This window comes from Chiloscyllium plagiosum, unplaced genomic scaffold (assembly GCF_037043375.1).
Source record: "Chiloscyllium plagiosum isolate Xiang-an unplaced genomic scaffold, Cpla_swu_hap1 HiC_scaffold_13, whole genome shotgun sequence".
NCBI classification, from domain to species: domain Eukaryota; kingdom Metazoa; phylum Chordata; class Chondrichthyes; order Orectolobiformes; family Hemiscylliidae; genus Chiloscyllium; species Chiloscyllium plagiosum.
Genome location: NW_028270151.1, coordinates 22,224,925 through 22,245,942, shown reverse-complemented (window position 1 = coordinate 22,245,942; position 21,018 = coordinate 22,224,925). Strand labels below are relative to the sequence as shown.

General features: G+C 43.0%; 1 protein-coding gene across 2 annotated transcripts in view; it reads left to right on the top strand.

The window, feature by feature from the left end:
• LOC122556138 (segment polarity protein dishevelled homolog DVL-3) overlaps positions 1-20,679 on the top strand; it is a 147,959-nt gene extending 127,280 nt beyond the window's left edge. For both annotated transcript variants that reach the window (XM_043702621.2, XM_043702622.2), the window contains 4 exons: positions 5,969-6,100; positions 7,682-7,849; positions 10,334-10,552; positions 19,004-20,679. In XM_043702621.2, coding sequence (XP_043558556.2) covers positions 5,969-6,100; positions 7,682-7,849; positions 10,334-10,552; positions 19,004-19,452 — 968 coding nt within the window. In that variant the 3' untranslated portion in view covers positions 19,453-20,679. The remainder of the gene's footprint in view (positions 1-5,968; positions 6,101-7,681; positions 7,850-10,333; positions 10,553-19,003) is intronic.
• Positions 20,680-21,018: the final 339 nt, after the last annotated feature.

Sequence of the window (21,018 nt, the reverse complement as noted above, 5' to 3'; positions counted from 1 at the left end):
ACTTCATTTGCTGATCCAAATATTTCTTTAAAGGTTGTGATGTTTACTGCCTCAACCAGCTTCCCAAATGGTGCATTCCAGACTCCCACCACCCTCTGAGTGAAAAGAACTTCCTGAAATCCCTTCTAATCCTCCTGCATTTCCCTTTAAAATTATGATCCTTGTTACTGATCCTTCAATTAAGGGGAACAGCTGCTTTCTATTCACCCTGTCCATGCCCCTCATAATCTTCTACACTCAAAACCCATCTTGTCTCAGGCTTCTCAGCTCTAAAGAAAACAATGGCACGGTGGCACAGTGGTTAGCACTGCTGCCTCACAGCGCCTGAGACCCAGGTTCAATTCCCGCCTCAGGCGACTGACTGTGTGGAGTTTGCACGTTCTCCCCGTGTCTGCGTGGGTTTTCTCCGGGTGCTCCGGTTTCCTCCCACAGTCACAAAGATGTGCAGGTTAGGTGAATTGGCCATGCTAAATTGCCCGTAGTGTTAGGTAAGGGGTAAATGTAAGGGCATGGGTGGGTTGCGCTTCGGCGGGTCAGTGTGGACTTGTTGGGCCGAAGGGCCTGTTTCCATGCTGTAATGTAATCTAATCTAATCTGAAAAACACTCAAACCTATCTAGCCTCTCTTCATAGGTAAAATACTCTATTCCAGGCAACATCCAAGGGAATCTCTTTTATCCCCTCTCCAGTGCAATCACATCCCTCCTATTGTGTGGTAATTAGAACTATACGCAGTACTCGAGCTGTGGCCTGACCAAAGTTCTGAACAGCTCCACCATGACTTCCCTAATATTATGATGTGTGCAACCACTGATAAAGGCAAGTGTTCCTTGTGCCTTATTAACTATCATATCCTGCCAGCCATCTGTGGACAAACACCCCCAGATGCCTCTGTTCATAGTGTCCTGTCATTCATTGAGTACTCTCTTCTCTTGTTACTTCTTCCTCTCACTTTTCAAGATTAAATTCTATCTGCCACTAATTTTCCCATCTGACCAATCCATCGAAATCCTCCCGCAACCTTAGACCTCATTCCTTGCTGTAAACCACCTGGCCCATCTTTACAAACTTATCATCCCATCGCAAAATCTGTCTCAGTTACATATGCCACAAAAATTAAGGGACCCTGCACTGATCCCTATGGTACATTGAAGGATACTGGCCTCAAGCCACAAAAGTAGACTTTTACCACTACCCTATATCTCCTGTCATTAAGCCAATTTTGGGTCCAACTTACCAAGTTACTCTGCCCATGTGTCTTACTTTCTTCATCAGCATTCCTTGTGAGAGCTTGTCAAAGACTTTGATGAAGTCCATGTAACTACACTACCCTCATCTACACACCTGGTCACTTCCTTGAAACATTCTGTCAAATTTATAATTAATAATCTTCCTCTGACAAAGCCATGCTGATGATCCCTGATCAAAACTTGCCTCTTCAAATGAAGATTAATCCCCTCCTTCAGAATTTTCCCCAGTGGTTTCCCTACCCACTGATGTGAGACTCACTGGTCTGAAATTTCTGGACCCACATCTGCCACATTTCTCGGAGAGTGGAGCCCCATTAGCTGTCTTCTAGTTCTTTGGCACCTCCAGTGTGACCAAGGAGAATTAAAAATTTGGGTCAGAGTCCCTGTAACTGACTCCTCAAACTATTGAAAGAAAGGGAACACCTGAGATCCTGGCGATGAAAACGTTAGAAATGGAGATGAGGCATGAGTCTGAATTTTTAATACAGAAAGCATGTAAGGAGGAAAGATAGGTGGTATTTGCAACTTTAGAGGAAAAAAAATGGAAAATGCAAGTCACCATTATCACAGTGAATCATAGGCTACTCTTTCATTAAAGAGAGATGACTGCTCATAATTTTAACCTGAGGGTCACCGCACATCAAGTAAGGGGTGCAATTGAGAAGGCAGAGTCTTATTAGTAAGACAGTACAGTAATCTGCATAACTTTGTATAGCAAACAACCATCCAAGCCACTGAGCTCACTGACCACACTCATATCGTCCAATACGAGAGAAACATTGCATTACAGAAGCAGAGAGGCTGATAGTGAAACAGGGATAAGACATTCTCCAAAATAAAAACCTTTGTGATTTTTATAATTGACTTGGATGAGGAAGTGGAAGTGTAGGTTAGTAAGTTTTCCAATGACATGAAGGTTGGTGGAGTTGTGGATAGTGTGGAGGGCTCTTGTAGGTTGCAACGGGACATTGACAGGATGCAGAAGTGAGCCGATAAGTGGCAGATGGAGTTCAACCTGGAAAAGTGTGAAGTGATTCACTTTGGAAGGTTGAATTTGATTGTAGATTACAGGGTTAAAGGCAGGATTCTTGGCAGTGTGGAGAAACAGAGGGATCTTGGGGTCCCTGTCCATAGATCCCTCAACGTTGCCACCCAAGTTGATAGGGTTGTTAAGAAGGCGTATGGTGTGTTGGCTTTCATTAACGGGGGATTGAGTTTAAGAGCCGTGAGGTTATGCTGCAGCTCTCTAGAGCCCTCGTTAGACCACATTTGGAATATTTTGTTCAGTTCTGGTCGCCTCATTACACAAAGGATGTGGAAGCTTTAGAGAGGGTGTAGAGGAGATTTACCAGGATGCTGCCTGGACTGGAGAGCATTTCTAATGAAGAAAGGTTGAGGGAGCTAGGGCTTTTCTCACTAGAGCCAAGAAGGATGAGAGTTGACTTGATAGAGGTGTGCAATAGAGGCATAGATAGTGTGAATAGCCAGAGACTTTTCCGAGGTGGAAATGTATATCACATGGGGGCATAATTTTAAGGTGATTGGAGGAAGGTTTAGGGAAGGTGTCACAGGTAGGTTCTTTACACAGGGAGTGGTGAGTGTGTGGAATGCATTGCCAGCAGCAGTAGTAGAGTCAGATACATTAGGGACGTTTAAGTGACTCTTGGATAGGCACATGGGTAGATGATACAATGAAGGGTACGTAGGTTTGTTTGATCTTAGAGTAGGATAAAAAGTTGGACAACATCGAGGGACGAAGGGACTGTACTGTGCTGTACTGTTCTATGTTCAATCAAGTCCCGCTTCAGCATTCTCTGCTTCAGGGAAAACAAACCCACTTTCTCTTGATAACTGAGACTTTCCATGCCTGGTAACATCCTCTGCACCCTTTCCAGTACAAACATACTGTTCTGATAGTGTCAAAAAGTGTGGTGCTGGAAAAGCACAGCAGATCAGGCAGCATCTGAGGAGCAGGAGGATCGACGTTTTGGGCCTAAGCACTTCATCAGGAATGTGGAGGGGGAAGCGGGCTGAGAGATAAATAGGAGGGTGGGGATGGAACTGGGGGAGAAGGCAATAGGAAGATGCAGGTGGAGGGTGATGGTGATAGGTCGGTGGGGATGGTGGAGTGGATAGGTAGAAAGGAAGATGGACAGGTAGGACAGGACAAGAGGGTGGTGCCGTGTTGGAGGGTTGGATCTGGAATGGGGGGGGGGTGGAGTAGATTTGGAAACTGATGAAGTTGATGTTGATGGCATGTGGTTGAAGGGTCCCAAGGCAGAAGATGAGGCGTTCTTCCTCCAGTCAACAGGTGGCTTGGATTTGATGGTAGAGGAGGCCCAGGACTTGCATGTCCTTGGTGGAGTGGGAGGGAGAGTTGAAGTAGTCGGCCACAGTGAGGTTGTTTGGTGTGTGTGTCCCAGAGATGTTCCTGAAACGCTGTGCAAGTTGGCGTCCTGTTTCCCCAAATGTAGAGGAGACCACGCCGAGTGCAACAGACACAGTGGATGAGGTGGGTGGATATGCAGGAAAATCTCTGCCAGGTGTGAAAAGATCTTTTGGTTCCTTGGACGGAGATGAGCAGGAAGGTTTTACACCTCTTGCGGCAGCAAGGGAAGGTACCGAGTGTGGAAAGTGGGTTGGTGAGGGGCGTGGACCAAATGAGGGCGTCGTGGAAGGAATAGTTGATAGAGGTGAGGGAGGAAAATATATCTCTGGTGGTGGGGTCTGATTGTAGGTGGCAGAAATAGCAGAGGATAATGTGCTGTATCTGGAGATTAGTAGGGTGATAGTGTGGCAACCAGAACTGCTGACAATATTCTATCTCTGCCCCCACCAATGTTTCATAAAGTTGTAGCAAGACTTTCTTGCTTCTATTCTACACCCCAGCTCATGAAGGCTAGCATCCTGTATGCTGTCTTCATCACCATGTCGACTTCTGCTGACACCTTTAGGGATCTTTGAATTTGTATACCAAATCTCTTTATTCCTCAGTACTCTCTAGGGACCTATCATTCATTTTGTGTCTCATTCCTTTATGATACTTTCCAAAATGCATCATCTTGCACTTATTGGGATTAAATTCCATCTGCCATTGCTGTGCCCAACTTAACAGCTGATCAATATCAGACTGTAGCTTGAGACCATCCTCCTCACTATCAGCAACATCACCAATTTTCACATCATCTGCAAACTTACTGATTAGACTTTCTTTATTAATGTACATAACAAACAGCAAGGGTCCCAGCATCAATTCTTGTGTACACTGTTGGTCACAGGCTTCCAATCACAACCCTCCACCATCATCCTTGCCTCCTATTTGTCAGTCACTTTTCAGCCAACTTGCCTTGGATCCCATGGGCTCTTATCTTTTGGACCAACCTTCTATGTGATACTTTGTTAAAGGCCTTATTGACATCCATGTAAACCTCATCAACTGCTTCTACCTTCCTCAATATATTTATTCACCTTTACAAAAAACCCAGTTAAATTAGTCAGACAAGATCTACCTCTAACAAATCTGTGCTGACTATCCCTGATCAATCCCTATCTTTCCAAGTGTTGATTAACTCTGTCCTTCAGAATTTTTTTCAATAATTCCCCCATCACTGATGTCAGACTTACTGGTCTGTAATTACCTGGCCTATACCTTGAACAAAGGAACTCCAGTTATCTGGCCCTTCACCTATGGCCAACACGGTATTAAATATCTCAGCCAAGGCCTTGGTATTCTCCTGTCTTACCTCCCATAGTAGCTTGAGATTTATGCACCTTTATGCCCACTAAAACATCTAGTATTTCCTCCTTATTAATCTGAACATGCTCTGGAGTTTCACCTTCCGAACTGAAATATCCAGCTGTAATGTCTTTCTCCTCTGTGAATATATTACAATGTCTACAATTTGTTTAAAACAGAATTAGTCGACAGAGTCCACACGCCTTGCAGCGGCTATGGCAATACAGATGTGGGAGCTCATCTGAAGTTAAAGGAGTTGGAGAGACGCTATACGTTGCAAAGTGAATAGCTAAATTAATAAGTAAAAGTAATAAACGCCAGGTCACGCGATTTCCCTGTGTCTGTTACTTCTGCATTTTAAAGGTATGCAAGATAACCAGTAGTAAAGTGCAAGATAGGTTCATTATTCCATACAGTCACACTTGGCCAACAGGTTTGTAGTTAACATATTCTAATTTTGTTGGCTTTCAAAAAAACGAGAAACCGTCTCCACTAGCCTCCATGAAAGATTCAAGATTCCAGGAGAGGATTACACCTATCGTTAGTGACCCTAGAGAAGGAGGGGTTGATGATAAAAGTTGTCAGTTTAATAAATTTAGATTGAACTAACTTCAGTCTTTAGAAGTAGATGTTGCTGACATAGTTTTACATACTGTTGTTTTATCTGTAACCAAGAAATTGCATTGAGTGCTTGTTAACTATGAACTCAATATTATAACTTAGTATTTGTAAAGTAAGATCAAACATTACAATCCTTTGCAGTACTAGATTGTTCTGAAATGAATTATGCCTTCTATAAATTAGGCAATTACTAACAACTAAATTGCTATGACTAATAAATAAATGATAAATTACACTGCTGACGAATGGCCAGTTCTCTCCATTCCCATTCTTGCCACACCTCTTCCTGACAGCCCAGCACTGCGCCACGCCGTAACATTGCTCATTTGAAGCAAAATCTCTTTATGTTCTTTTCTTCTCAGGGTTCGATGATTTTCATTTATCAGTCCACAGTGACATTGTCACCATTGTCAAGGCCATGGCGTCACCAGAGTCTGGCTTGGAGGTCCGCGACCGGATGTGGCTTAAAATAACCATCCCCAACGCTTTTATAGGTATGTCAGATCGAGCTGGTGAGCTGGGTTTAGAAACAGTGCCTTTGCTGAATAATAAATGGTGGCTCAGTGGTTAGCACTGATGCCTCACAGCACCAGGGTCCCAGGTTCAATTCCACCCTCGGGTGACTATCTGTGTGAGTTTCCTCCAGGTGCTCCGGTTTCCTCTCTCAGTCCAAAGATGTGCAGGCCAGGTGAATTGGCCATGCTAAATTGCCCATAGCGTTAGGTGCATTAGTCAGAGGGAAATGGGTCTGGGTGGGTTATTCTTCAGAGGGTCGGTGTGGACTGGTTGGGCCAAAGGGCCTGTTCCCACACTGTAGGGAATCTAATCTAATCTAAACAAGATAAACATGGAAGAGGGAGACTGGCCCTCACCTATGCTCATCTGTTTGGATAATCTTGAAGATTGGCCTAACCAGCACCCTAATTCTTTCTAGTTCTGATGACAGGTTTCCTTTACTTTCATTCCTGATGAAGGGCTTTTGCCCAAAAGGTCGATTCTCCTGCTCCTCGGATGCTGCCTGACCTGCTGTGCTTTTCCAGCACCCCTCTAATCTAGACTCTGCTTTCCAGCATCTGCAGTCCTCATTTTTGCCTAGGTTTCTCTTTCTGCAAATGCTGCTTGACCAGCTGAGCATTTCCAGTATTTTCTGCTTTTATTTCATATTTCCAGCATCTGCAGTATTTTGCTTATTGATGAGATCCCAATCATTGTGCTCCTAACAAGTAGTACTTGCATTGAACCTGGGACAAAAAGCTCTAAATATTGAGGACAGATTGAATAGACAGGATTGTATTTCCTTAAATATAGAAGACTGTTGCAGAACCAGATTTTAGTGGTAATTTTCAGAAGAGATAAATACAATGATTTGGAGACAGTAAGACAGTAAGGACTGCAGATGCCAGAAGCCAGAGTCAATGGATGCGAAGCTGGAAAAGCATAGCAGTTTAGACAGCATCCAAAGAGCTAGGAAGTCAACACTTTGGGCCAAACCCATTCATCAGGTTTCCTGATGAAGGGTTTCAACCCGAAACATTGATTTTCATGCTCCTTGGAAGCTGTCTGACCTTCTTTGCTTTTCCAGCGTCCAATCTTTTGACCCCTCATAAATATATTAATGGGAAATATTTTTAGATTAGATTAGATTACTTACAGTGTGGAAACAGGCCCTTCGGCCCAACAAGTCCACACCGCCCCGCCGAAGCGCAACCCACCCATATTCCTACATTTTACCCCTTACCTAACACTACGGACAATTTAGCATGGACAATTTACCTGACCTGCACATCTTTGTGACTGTGGGAGGAAACTGGAGCACCCGGAGGAAACCCACGCAGACACGGGGAGAACGTGCAAACTCCACACAGTCAGTCACCTGAGGCGGGAATTGAACCCGGGTCTCTGGTGCTGTGAGGCAGCAGTGCTAACCACTGTGCTACCGTGCCGCCTAAGGGCTTTGGAGTAAGGAGAGGAAGTGGAGTTGAGAGATGATCTCAGTTTGCCCTTTTAAAAGTGGCTGCAGAACTCGCTGCACTCAATGACCTTCTTTACTGTATCATTCTGTCTTGTTTTCCCAGGCTCTGATGTTGTTGACTGGCTTTACAACCACGTGGAAGGTTTTCCAGATCGGCGCGAGGCTAGAAAATATGCCAGTAATCTCCTCAAAGCTGGTTACATCCGACACACCGTCAACAAAATCACCTTCTCAGAGCAGTGCTACTACATCTTTGGGAATCTCTGTGGCAGTGAGTTACTCTGTCTTTGGGGCATGTTGTCATCTCAAACCGGTATCCTTTCTCTACTTCACCTCAAACTCTGGCTGCTATTAAAGAAATAAGTCATCGCTTGGTTGTACAGAACTTGCTTATTACAGAAAGGAGAAACGCATTATCAAAGCTTCTCGTTTTGCAGTTTAGATTAGATTAGATTAGATTAGATTCCCTACAGTGTGGAAACAGGCCCTTCAGCCCAACAAGTCCACACCGACCCTCTGAAGAGTAACCCAGCCAGTCCCATTTCCCTCTGACTAATGCACCTAACACTATGGGCAATTTAGAATGGCCAATTCACCTGACCTGCACATCTTTGGACTGTGGGAGGAAACCGGAGCACCCAGAGGAAACCTACGCAGACACGGGGAGAGTGTGCAAGTTATCAGGACAGATGCAAGAAGTCCAAATTTCAAAAGACTGATAAACGTTGCATGAGAAAAAGGTGCTAATTAGCTGGCATGTGGACTGATTTATTGAAGCACTGGCATGGAGAATATACCATGGAAATATTGTCCCTGAAATTTTTGTTTAATTCAAAAGTGTGCAATACCTGTACATGTTCCTTTTGCCTACAGAGGACCAGTCTATGTGTGTGGATATATGCAGCTTCTAGCAAGTGTGTTTGAGCCACATTGTGAATCCAACTGATAATCTTAAATTGGTTGTTAGTATAATTCTCATCATACTTAGACAGCCCTTGCTAAACAATCCAAATCATGGAATTGTATCTAACATTAGACATTATATTCTGTGATTTGCAAGTAGGGGCTTTTCTCATGCAGTACAAACAGTATGCAGTACAATTCCCTTTGACATTTGGCGTTCTTACTTCTTATCAGATAAATACAAGATGAAAGGTTTCAACAGTGCATCTCTTTTTCTCATCAATACCTACAGGAAAAGTGGAGGAATGATTTTTCTGCTTTATTCTCATGGAATTTGAGCATTGCTGGTATGGCCAGCATTTGTTGCCTGTCTCTCATTATCCTTGGACTGAATAGCTTGCTGGGCTATTTCAGAAAGCACTTTAGACTCAGCCACATTGCTGTGAGTCTGAAGTCATGTGACAGGTCAGATAGGGATGGTAGGTTTTTTCTGTAATGGGGAGTGAATGGATTAGTTTTATTATCATTGTGAATCAAGTGGGTTTTTTGGCATTTGAAGATAGTTGTCATGGTCACCATTGTTTATTTTTAACCCATGTGCCCAAAGAATTAGTCTGGGGCTTCTGGTTTATTAATCCAGGAACATTACCATGACGTGCCTGGCTCCCTTAATGAGCAGTACTGTACATACACAGTGACTCACAGTGAGTTGTGCTGGGTGCACATGTGTGTGCTACATACTGAATTCTGTTCCTTGCTCAACAGGAAGTACGATGCAGTTTAAAAATGTCAATCTGAAGATCTTTCTTTCTTTTTCTCTGTCTCTCAATTTTGCCCCTTCTCTTTCTCTTCCCCATCCCCCTTTCCTCGGTCTTCCCTTTTTCTCTCCCCTCTCTCTTCTGTTTCCTTCTTCCATCTCCTCTCTTCCCTCTCTTTGACTTTTTCTCTCTCTCTCCCCCGTCTTCCTCTTCCCATCCACCCCTCGCTCTCTCTCTTGCGCTCGCTCTCTTTCTCTCTCTTACAATGTGCTTCAGGTAGAAGATGTGGTAGGGATTACATGACATTAAATTTTGGATGTAATGACTGAAGTTTCTATGACAAGCTGAAGAATGATCATTCCAAAGCTTAATGTCTACCAAGAATATTTTTTCACAGACTGGGATGTTTGTGGTGTATCCAGCCTACCCCATTTACTGTAATTCATAACGCAACACTTTCCTCCGCCACAGGAATGTGATCTCTTGCAGTATTTCAGAGTGGGGACTGTGGAATATCTTTGTTCCTTCAGTTGTGACTTGGGTTCATCAGTAGAAATCAGTCTGGCCCTTTTACTTCTGATTGCTACACAGTACCTGGACAACCAGACAGCAACTGCCACATGGTAACTGAGGCTGCTGGGCAAAGTCAGAACCAGCTTCTGATGTGATGGTTGTCACCGTGGAATGACCTGTCATTAATTGCTACACCTGGCCCACTTAGAGTCATATAGCATGGAAACAGACCCTTTGGTCCAATCAGTCCATGACGACCATAATCCTAATTAAAATAATTCCACCTGCCTGCATTTGGCTCATATCCCTCCAAACCTTTCCTATTCATGTGGTAGCTGAGAGCTGCTCATACCAGTGAGAAAAACGGAGAGACCTCTTCAGAGCCGTGGGGAAAATTGCATTGGGATTGAAATAGAAGATGGGTGAAGATTGAAAAATATTGAACCCTGCATACAAGCTCATATGTTTGTGCACTTGTCGAGCAGATAATAAACTATTGTTTCGGGACCCTGCAGGATTACAGACATTTGCATAGTGCCATTGACAGAACTAACAGGCAGTAATTCTTCCCGTTTCTGCAGACATGGCTAATCTAACCCTGAATGACCAGGATGGATCCAGTGGCACTTCAGATCAAGACACATTGGCACCTCTCCCCCACCCAGGCGCAGCACCGTGGCCTATTTCCTTCCCATACCAGTACCCACCGCAGCATCCTTACAATCCACACCCACCAGGCTACCACGACATCACCGGGTTCACGTATGGAGGGGGCAGTGCCGGCAGCCAGCCCAGTGAAGGTGAGAGAACCACGTTAACCAAAACAGTAACGCATTGCAGTGTGTCCAGGTCTGGTTACTCCACTGTTTATGAAGTTGTTCAAGGTACCAGTTGCCCCATTATTGGTTCAACAAAAACGATTTCCATTTATATAAGGTCTTTAATGGAGTGAAATGTTCCAAGGTACTTCACAGAAATGAATTTCAAACAAAGTTGAACACTAAGCTTCCAAAAGCAATATTAGGACAGGTGATAAAAAGAAAAGTCGAATGGAAGGGGTAAAAGCAGGAGGGCAAAAAGGGGACATGAGATAGCTTTGGCAAATAGAGTTGAGAAGAATCCAAAGGGTTTTTACAAATATGTTAAGGACAAAAGGGTAACTAGGAAGAAAATAAGGCCCCTCAAAGATCAGCAAGGCGGCCTTTGTGTGGAGCCACAGAAAATGCGGGAGGATACTAAACAAGTATTTTGCATCAGTATTTACTGTGGAAAAGGATATGGAAGATATAGACTGGAGGGAAATAGATGGTGACATCTTGCAAAATGTCCACATTACAGACGAGGAAATGCAGGATTCTTGAAATGGGTAAATGTGGATGAATCCCCAGGACCTGATCAGGTGAATCCAAGAACTCTGTTGGGCCTCTTGCTGCGATATTTGTATCATCGATAGTCACAGGTGAGGTGCCGGAAGACTGAAGGTTGGTTAACGTGGTGCCACTGTTTAAGAAGGGTGGTAAGGATAAACTAGGGAACTATAGACCAGTGAGCCTGACGTCGGTGGTGGGCAAGCTGTTGGAGGGAATCCTGAGGGACAGGATGTACATGTATTTGGAAAGGCAAGGACTGATTCGGGATAGTCAACATTGCTTTGTGTGTGGGAAATCATGTCTCACAAACTTGATTGAGTTTTTTGAAGAAGTAACACAGAAGATTGATGAGGGCAGAGCAGTAGATGTGATCTATATGGACTTCAGTAAGGCATTCGGCAAGGTTCCCCATGGGAGACTGATTAACAAGGTTAGATCTCATGGAATACAGGGAGAACTAGCCATTTGGATATAGAACTGGCTCAAAGGTAGAAGACAGGGGGTGGTAATGCAGGGATGTTTTTCAGACTGGAGGCCTGTGACTAGCGGAGTGCCACAAGGATCAGTGCTGGGTCCTCTACATTTTGTCAGTTACATAAATGATTTGGATGCGAGCATAAGAGGTACAGTTAGTAAGTTTGTAGATGACACCAAAATTGGAGGTGTAGTGGACAGCGAAGAGGGTTACCTCAGATTACAACAGGATCTTGATCAGATGGGCCAATGGACAGAGAAGTGGCAGATGGAGTTTAATTCAGATAAATGTGAGGTGGTGCATTTTGGGAAAGCAAATCTTAGCAGGACTTATACACTTAATGGTAAGGTCCTTGGGAGTGTTGCTGAACAAAGAGGCCTTGGAGTGCAGGTTCATAGCTCCTTGAAAGTGGAGTCGCAGGTAGATAGAATAGTGAAGAAGGCATTTAGTATGCTTTCCTTTATTGGTCAGAGTATTGAGTACAGGAGTCGGGAGGTCATGTTGCGGCTGTACAGGACATTGGTTAGACCACTGTTGGGATATTGTGTGCAGTTCTGGTCTCCTTCCTATTGGAAAGATGTTGTGAAACCTGAAAGGGCTCAGAAAAGATTTACAAGGATGTTGCCAGGGTTGGAGGATTTAAGCAACAGGGAGAGGCTAACAGGCTGGGGCTGTTTTCCCTGGAGCGGGGGAGGCTAAGGGGTGACCTTATAGAGGTATACAAAATTATGAGGGGCATGGATAGGGTAAATAGGCAAAGTCTTTTTCCTGGGGTCAGGGAGTTCAGAACTAGAGGGCATAGGTTTAGGATGAGAGGGGAAAGATATAAAAGCGGCAACTTTTTCACACAGAGGGTGGTGCGTGTATGGAATGAGCTGCCGGAGGAAGTGGTGGAGGCTGGTACAATTGCAACATTTAAGAGGCATTTGGATAGGTATATGAATAGGAAGGGTTTGGAGGGATATGGGCCGGGTGCTGGCAAGTGGGACTAGATTGAGTTGGGATATCTGGTCAGCATGGACGAGTTGGACCGAAGGGTCTGTGTCCATGCTATACATCTCTATGACTCTAAGTTTAATGAACATTGTAAAGAGGGAGAAAGAGGTCAGAAGGCAACTGATAGAGACATGTTGATTTGCAAGGTGCCACTCTGCAGCAAATACTGAGTTAGTGTATAACATTTTGTCAATATAAAACAATTAAAGCAGAAATTCAGCCCTTACTCTCACAGAAGTCGTGTTATCATCTATTAACATCTTGAACAGGGATAGTTAAAGAACACATAAATTTGCTGAGTATTGACTCCTAGATAATTGAGCACATTGTATGAAATAAAAACAAAGTGCTGAAGAAGTTCAGGAGGTCTGGCAGCATCAGTCGGAGAGGGAAACAGAGTTTACGTTTCAAGTGTGATCGGATCATTTTGCAGAACTGAAGAGACTCTCCTGCTCCTCGGATGCTGCCTGACCAGTTGTGCTTTTCCAGTACCATACTCTCGACTGTAATCTCTAGCATCTGCAGTCCTCACTTTCACCTAGATAGTTTTTATGCTGTTAAATAGGGGGAAGGGACAAGCGGAACTGAAGAGTAGGTCAGAGAAAGGTTAAGGGAGATTTGAAATCAACAATGTAAAGGAAAAACTCTCCAATAATTTGATACAGTTGACATTTTAAACAGATTATAAAGTACAAAAGCAAGCAGGTTAAACTTGTATAAAACAGTGCTTATACCCTCAACCTGAACCATTGGGTCCATTTCTGGGCACCACACTTTAGGAAGGATGCCAACAATGCCTTTTAGAGGTTGCAGCTGAGATTTCCAAAAATGGTATTGGTGATGGTAAGGTCCTGGGGAGTGTTGCTTGACAAAGAGACCTCGGAGTGCAGGTTCATAGTTCCTTTAGATTAGATTAGATTACTTACAGTGTGGAAACAGGCCCTTCGGCCCAACAAGTCCACACCGCCCCGCCGAAGTGCCACCCACCCATACCTCTACATCTACCCCTTACCTAACACTACGGGCAATTTAGCATGGCCAATTCACTTGACCTGCACATCTTTGGACTGTAGGAGGAAACCGGAGCACCCGGAGGAAACCCAAGCAGACACGGGGAGAATGTGCAAACTCCACACAGTCAGTCGCCTGAGGTGGGAACTGAACCCAGGTCTCTGGCGCTATGAGGCAGCAGTGCTAACCACTGTGCCACCATGCCGCCCACGGGAAAGTGGAGTCTCAAGTAGATAGGATAGCAAAGAAGGCATTTGGAATGCTTTCCTTTATTCATCAGAGCATTGAGTACAGGAGTTGGGAGATCATGTTGCGGCTGTACAGGACATTGGTTTGGCCACTGTTGGGATATTGTGTGCAATTCTGGTCTCCTTCCTATCGGAAGGATGTTGTGAAACTTGAAATGGTTCAGAAAAGATTTACAAGGATGTTACCAGGGTTTGAGCTATAGGGAGAGCCTGAATAGGCTGGGACTATTTTATCTTGAACATCAGAGGCTGAAGTGTGGGGGCCTTCTAGAGCTTCTTTAAATTAATGGAGGGCATGGATAGGGTAAATAGACAAGGTCTTTTTTCTGGGTTGGGGAGTCCAGAGCTGGAGGACATAGGTTTGGGTTGAGGAGGGAAAGATATAAAAGAGACCTACGGGGCAACTTTTTCATTTCGAGAGTGGTGCATGTATGGAGTGAGCTGCCAGAGGCAGTAGTGGAGGCTGGTACAATTACCTCCAATTAAAAGGCATCTGGATAAATATATGAATAAAAGGGTTTAGAAGGATATGGACCAGATGCTGGCAAATGGCACTAGATTAATTTAGGATATCTGGTCAGCATGGACGAGTTGGACCAAAGTGTCTGTTTCTGTGCTGTACATCTCTATGTCTCTGTGAGGGGCTTCAGTTGCAGAGAGAGATTGGAGAAGCTGGAGTTTCTTTGCTCAGCACTAGACAATATAATTGCATTCGAAGCAGTTCAAAGAAGGTTCATTAAACTGATTTAAAGAGGTGTTCAAAACCCTGAAAGGTTTGCTCGGGTGAATAGGAAGAAAACATTTCGAATGATGCAGAGTTGTTAAGCGAATGAAACAAATAAACAATAATAAGTTGTATTTAAATTGTCTTTTTTTTAATGCAGAACTTGCTGAAACAATACATATTTGTTGAAGCTTTTCATCTTGCACTAGTCAGGACAATTCACAAGAATGTCAATCAATTACACTGCACGAGAATCCCTGGCAGAGACATTGCCATGGAGAGTGTGTCAATTAAAATTTACATTTTAAATTGGGCAAGTTAAATCTGATTAGTCAGAGCATTGTCCTGATAAATTAATCAGTGAATGGCTGTCACTAATCTTGTTAAATTGAAAGAGGTGCATTCTATATATATATTCTTTCTATCTACAGACATATATAGTACATGCAAGGCCAGGCATTGTTTTCAACTGAACAAAATAGCTGACAGCCGTTCACTGATTCATTTCACAAGGCAATACCCTAACCAATCGGATTCAGTCTTGTTTAGAATTTGATATTTAAACAAAGTTGGTTGTTAATTGTCAAACATTATTAGTTTGTACATAATTCACAGCAATGTCTCACGTATTCAATGCTTTGCTCACCTCTCGTTGAATATAAATGCAGATTTTTTTCTTTTTATTGGTACTCTTATGAATTGTCCTGATAAGTGGAAGTTGAAAATCTTTGGCAAAATGTGCCTTTTCTCAGTAGAACTCAACTTGTATTTAGATAGCAACTTTAATGTAATACAACGTTTAAGGCAATTGGTAAAAGAAACAGAGGAAGATGAGAATTATTTCGTAATGTCGTCAGGTCAGCCATGACTTCGCTGAATGACAGAACAGGTTTAAGAGACTAAATGAAACTGATTGTACATCCTGAAAGGATTTTGGAAGCAGGTTCAATAATAAATATCAAAAGGGAACTGAATACAGTAAACATAAAGGAATGTGCAGAACTATAGGTAATAAGCGAGGGTAAGTCAATGAATTGGCTAGGTTTTTCAAAAAGAGATATGACTGACACAGGCATGATGAAAGGAATGACCTCATTGTGTTTCCAGGACACTGAGTTTTCCTAATTCTGTAAGCAAGGAGTACAAGCTTTGTGTCTTTGCATGTTTCCCCAAGAAAAATGAACTCCAGTAACATTACAAGGACTGGTAAATGTAGGCTAGCTAGCTTAACATATGTCATTGGGAAAATATTAATGTCTATTAGGAAAGATGTAATAGTAAAACATATAGAAACATAATATAATTAGACAGTCAGCAGGACTTCAGGAAATCATGCCGACTGTATTTGTTGTAGTTCTAGTTCTTTGAGGAGGTATCAAACAGATAAAGGGGAGTCAGTAGATGTAATATATTTGGATTACCAAAAGGCATTCAATAATGTACCACACATAAGGCTACTTAAGATAAAAGTCCAAGGTCTTGTGGGTAATATACTAGCATGGATAGAGGATTAGCTGACTGAAGACAGAGAGTCAAGAGTAAGTGACATTTTCAGGATGGAAACCTTTAACCAATGGTGTGCCAAAGGGATCAGTGCTGGGGTTACAATTATTTAGAATAGATTAATGATTTGATTGACGGAACTGAATGTGCTACATCCAAGTTTGTAGATGACTCAAAAATAGATGGGATGTTAAGTGATGAGGATGAGTCAGAGCCTACAGAGGGAGATAGACAGGTGTTAAGAACCTGGCAGATGGAATATAATGTCAAAAAATGTGAGGTCATGCACTCTTTTGGGATGAAGCATGGTAGAGATGATTATAATTTAAATGGGAAAGACTGCAGAAAGCTGCAGCAGAGGGATTTGCGAGTCCTTCTGCATGAATCACAGAAAGCTAGCCAAGAAGTCCAATCGGTAATAGGGAAGGCAAATAGAATGTTGGCATTTATTCCAAAGGGAATGGAGTTTAAAAATAGGTTAGTTTTGCTAAAACTGTACAAGCTACTATTCAGACAACAGCTGGAATGCTGTGAATAGTTTTGGCTCCCTTATCTAAGGAAAAACTTACTGGCATTGGAGGCAGCTCAGAGAAGATTCACGAGGTATAGAGGGATTCTCTTATGAGAAAAGATTGAGTATATTGGATTGTATTCTTTGGAGTTTGGAAGACTGAGAGCACACCCTATAAAACATATGTGATTCTGAGGGAGATCAACAGGGTGAATGCTGAGAGATTGTTTCCCCTTGTGGAAGAGACTAGGACTCGAGGGCAGAAGCTCAGAGTAATGGGTTGACCACATGAATGAATAGGAACTTATCTTCTCAGAGGCTGGTGAATCTTTGGAATTCTTTACCACAGAATTGTCAAAGCTGGGCCATTAAACGCTGAGATGGACAGATTTTTAATCAGTAAAATTAGGTGAATCCCATTAGGTGAAGGGGTAAATGTAGTGGAATGGGTCTGGGTAGGTTGTGCTTCGGCGGGTCGGTGTGGACTTGTTGGGCCGAAGGGCCTGTTTCCACACTGTAAGTAATCTAATCTAATGGTTACAGGAAAAAGGCAAAGCTGGAGGTTATCAGATCAGCCATGATGTCATTGAATGGGGAGTCATCTCAATGGACTGAATGGCTTAATTTCTCCTCCTCCATCTATGGTCTTATGTAAGATCCTGAGGAGATTGAGAGGGTAGATGTTGAGGTTTATTCTTGAGAAAAATTCAGGGCCGCAGATTAAATATGAGAGGTTTCTCATTTGTGACTGAAATGAGAAGTTTTTTTTTCTCTGAGGGTCATTACTCTGAAAATCTTTTCACAGAGAGCAGTAGAAGTGGATCATTGAACGCATTCAAGGCTGAATTAGATTATTGATAAACAAGTATTACGGGAGAAGTCAAAGAGTTTGTGCTTGATGTCACAAATGGATCAGCCAAATCAAATGGTGGAGCAAGCTTGAGGGGCTGAATGGCTTACTCCTGGTCCTAACTCATGCATTATTTTCTTGACCATCTGTATTCCACTCCGAACTCCACTGTCAGCACCCACTGTTTCACATAACTCCTCCCCAGACCTTACCAAGCTTGACATTCTTGAACACACCTATTCTTGGTTCCGATTCTCTCACATCCAATCCCCATCAAGTCTCAAAAACATTGTTCGTACTTTTATCGCTTTGCTGTTTCTGGGATCTTGCTGTGTGCAAATCTCCTTCTGTGTTTCTCCGGGTTCTGATATTTCAAGACCATTTAATACTATAAGAGGCATACCTGGATATAGCGCTAGTCTGGAGAGGGTGGATAGAAAGCAGCTGTTCCTCTTACTGCAGAAAGCTGTAATACAAAAAGACTTGGGGAGGCTTGTGCACAAAACACAGGTGTAGCAGGTGATCAGGGAGGCTAACGGAATGTTCATCCTTATTTCAAGGAGGTTGAAGTAGAAGAGTAGGGAAGTCTTACTGTAACTGTACAAGGTGCTGGTGGAACCACACTTGGAGTACTGTGAGCAGTTTTGCTCCCCATAATTTTAGAAAGATATTATTGCATTGGAGGCAATTTTGAGAATGATCCTTGGTATGGAGGGATTGTCTTACAAGAAAAGGCCAAACAAGTTGGGTCTTTACTCATTGGAGTTCAGAACAATGGGAGATGATCGCATTGAAACGTACAGGATTTGAAAGGGGCTCATCAGGGTAAATGCTGAGAGAATGTTTTCCTTGCATGGGAGAGTCAAGGACCAGAGGGAATAGTCTCAGAATAAAGGGGCATTAATTTAAGATGGAAATGAAGGGAAATTTATTTACTGAGGGTTGTGAGTCTTTGAAACTTTTTACTTCAGAGAGCTGTGGGGACAGAATCATGGTGTATATCTAAGGCTAAATAGCTTCCTGAGCAATAGGGGAATCGAGGGTTATGGGAAAAAGACAGGAAAGTGGACTTGAGGAACGTCAGATCAGCAGATATCGAATGATGGAAAGGTTCGAAGGGCTTGAATAGTCTTAGTTGAAGGGTCAGTAATCATGGGGTATAATTTTAAGCTGAAAGACAGGAGGTTTAGAGGTGATTTGAGGGAAAATGTTTTCATCCAGAGGGTGATGAGAACCTGGAATGTACTTCCAGGGAGATTAGTTGAGGCAGGAAACCTCACAGCCTTTAGCAAGTACTTGGCTGAGCAAATGAAATGGCAAATAACATTGAAAGCTATAGACCAAGTGCTGGAAAGTGGGACAGGTGTAAATTTAGAGCAGCTTTGTCACAGTAAACTTGATGGGCCAAGTACTGTACAATTCTATGAATATATTCGGACATCCTGGGCTATTACATTATGCTGTATGAATGAAATTTCTTTTCCTTTACTTTTGCAGTCACTTCGTTTCTCTTTGACCTCCGCTTTTGTGCTAATGCTTCTTTGTTTTGGTTCCTTATTGCAGGAAGTCGAAGCAGTGGATCTAATCGCAGCGGGAGTGAAAGGAGAGGAGGAAAAGAGAAGGAGCCCAAAGCAGGGGAGGCCAAGTCAGGGGGCAGCGGCAGTGAGTCAGATCACACCACAAGGAGCGGCATCCGGCGAGAGCGGGCAGTCAGCGAGCGTTCGGTCCCTGCCAGCGAGCACAGTCACCATAGCAACCTCAGCCACCGGAGCCACCACTCCATGGCCGCCAGCGTCCGTAGCCATCACACGCACCAGTCCTACGGGGCTCCTGGTTTGCCACCCCTTTACACCCCACCTCTCATGATGATGCCTCCACAGTCTGTGATGGCGCCCCCAGGTGCACCTCCAGTGCGTGACCTGGCTTCAGTGCCCCCAGAGCTCACGGCGAGTAGACAGTCCTTCAGAATGGCGATGGGAAACCCCAGTGAGTTCTTTGTGGATGTCATGTGACTGTTTTTAATTTTTTTTGTAAAGAAAGCATCAACTATTCTGTCTTGTTACTAAAACAGAACGACTAAAAAAAAAACTGGACTGAGGCCCTGTTTGTGATGGAGTAGCACATTTGAAGTGTGAACAGGACTGTATTTATTCAGCACTAATCTGCAAGATTTATAAACAAAAACCATTTGATTTGCTTCTCTCGCACCACCATCCTGCTCCCTCCCTCCCTGATCGTCTCACAAAACTGGACTGTGTGTGTGCAGACAAAAGCCTGTCTGTCTGCCTCTTTTAATACCTTTCCCATTGTAAGTTTTCTTACTTTTTTTTAGAAAACAAAATACTGCATCTATTGAGAGTGTGTTGTGAAAACCAAAATGAAACTGTAATCGTATCCCATCTTATGTTCTTTTGACCTAATTTCTTAAACCTCTTGTGTGCTTCTTTCCTTGTCACACAGCGAAGAAATATGGGATGTTTGACTTCCTCTGATACCAACTAATAGGCAGTTGGTGCAGAGATGTAAAAGGTCATCGACCGGATTGTGTCCCTTCTTGTATAATTGGCATGATAGCCTTTTTTAAAATAATCCGGACACTACACAGAAGGAGAAAATGAGCAATCCAAGGAGGCGAGTGGAAGATTTGCTTTTTTTTTCATACGTTAAATTCAATCATTAAATACACAGTAATAAATTTCAACAAAACTCATCAAGCCTCGAGGAAGCACCGCAAGCCTTATAGTTCATGCAGAAACAGAAAGAAACTGTCCAACGATGACTTCTCTGTTGTTGAGCTTCAGAAAGTGTGTCCTGTCTAACCTTTCCTTTTATCGCTCGAGCCTTGAAGTCAACACAAAACAGTTTGGGTCAAAGCACAAACACTGAAGTCTTCGACCCTGTTGCAGCTCTCCCCACCCCACCTCCTCCTATCCACGCTCCCCTCCCTTTCAAGAACAGAAATGCAAGGTACTTAATGGCTGGGGACACCTCACTACTGTCAGAGCCAGAAAATCTTTCCAGATCAATCCATTGGAGTCTCAGTGTGGAGAACAAAGACTTGCATCGGAGAATGGAAACAAGCTGCACTAATATTTCACAATCTATAAACCGCACCGTTCGGTTACTGAATCTGAAATTGAATAAGAGAAATATATCATTTGGAGACCAGATGTGACTCTGAATGATGGTTTTGTAGCTGAAAGTTGTATTGTATACTTTAATAAAATGGTTCTAGATGATTTCTTTACATTCATTCATTTGGTCACTTAACATTAGCTTTGTGGATTCATTTCCCTGTTTTTGTCTTGTATCTCATCCTAGATGGTCCCTGACACTGTAATTGGCAGGGAAAGACCATTTACCAGCATTTCTGTTCAAATTAAATTTGTCTTTATCAAAAAAATGCTCCTACATCTGCTGCATTCAGATTCTGACCAGTTTTGTTACTTCTGTCTGTGCACATTATCATCAAGATTTTACTCAAGTTCTGTATTATGAGTGCAGTTTGTGTTCTTCAAAATCAGATTTGCTCCATTCCAAAAATAAAATTAAAATCCCCTCAACCCTATAATATCAAA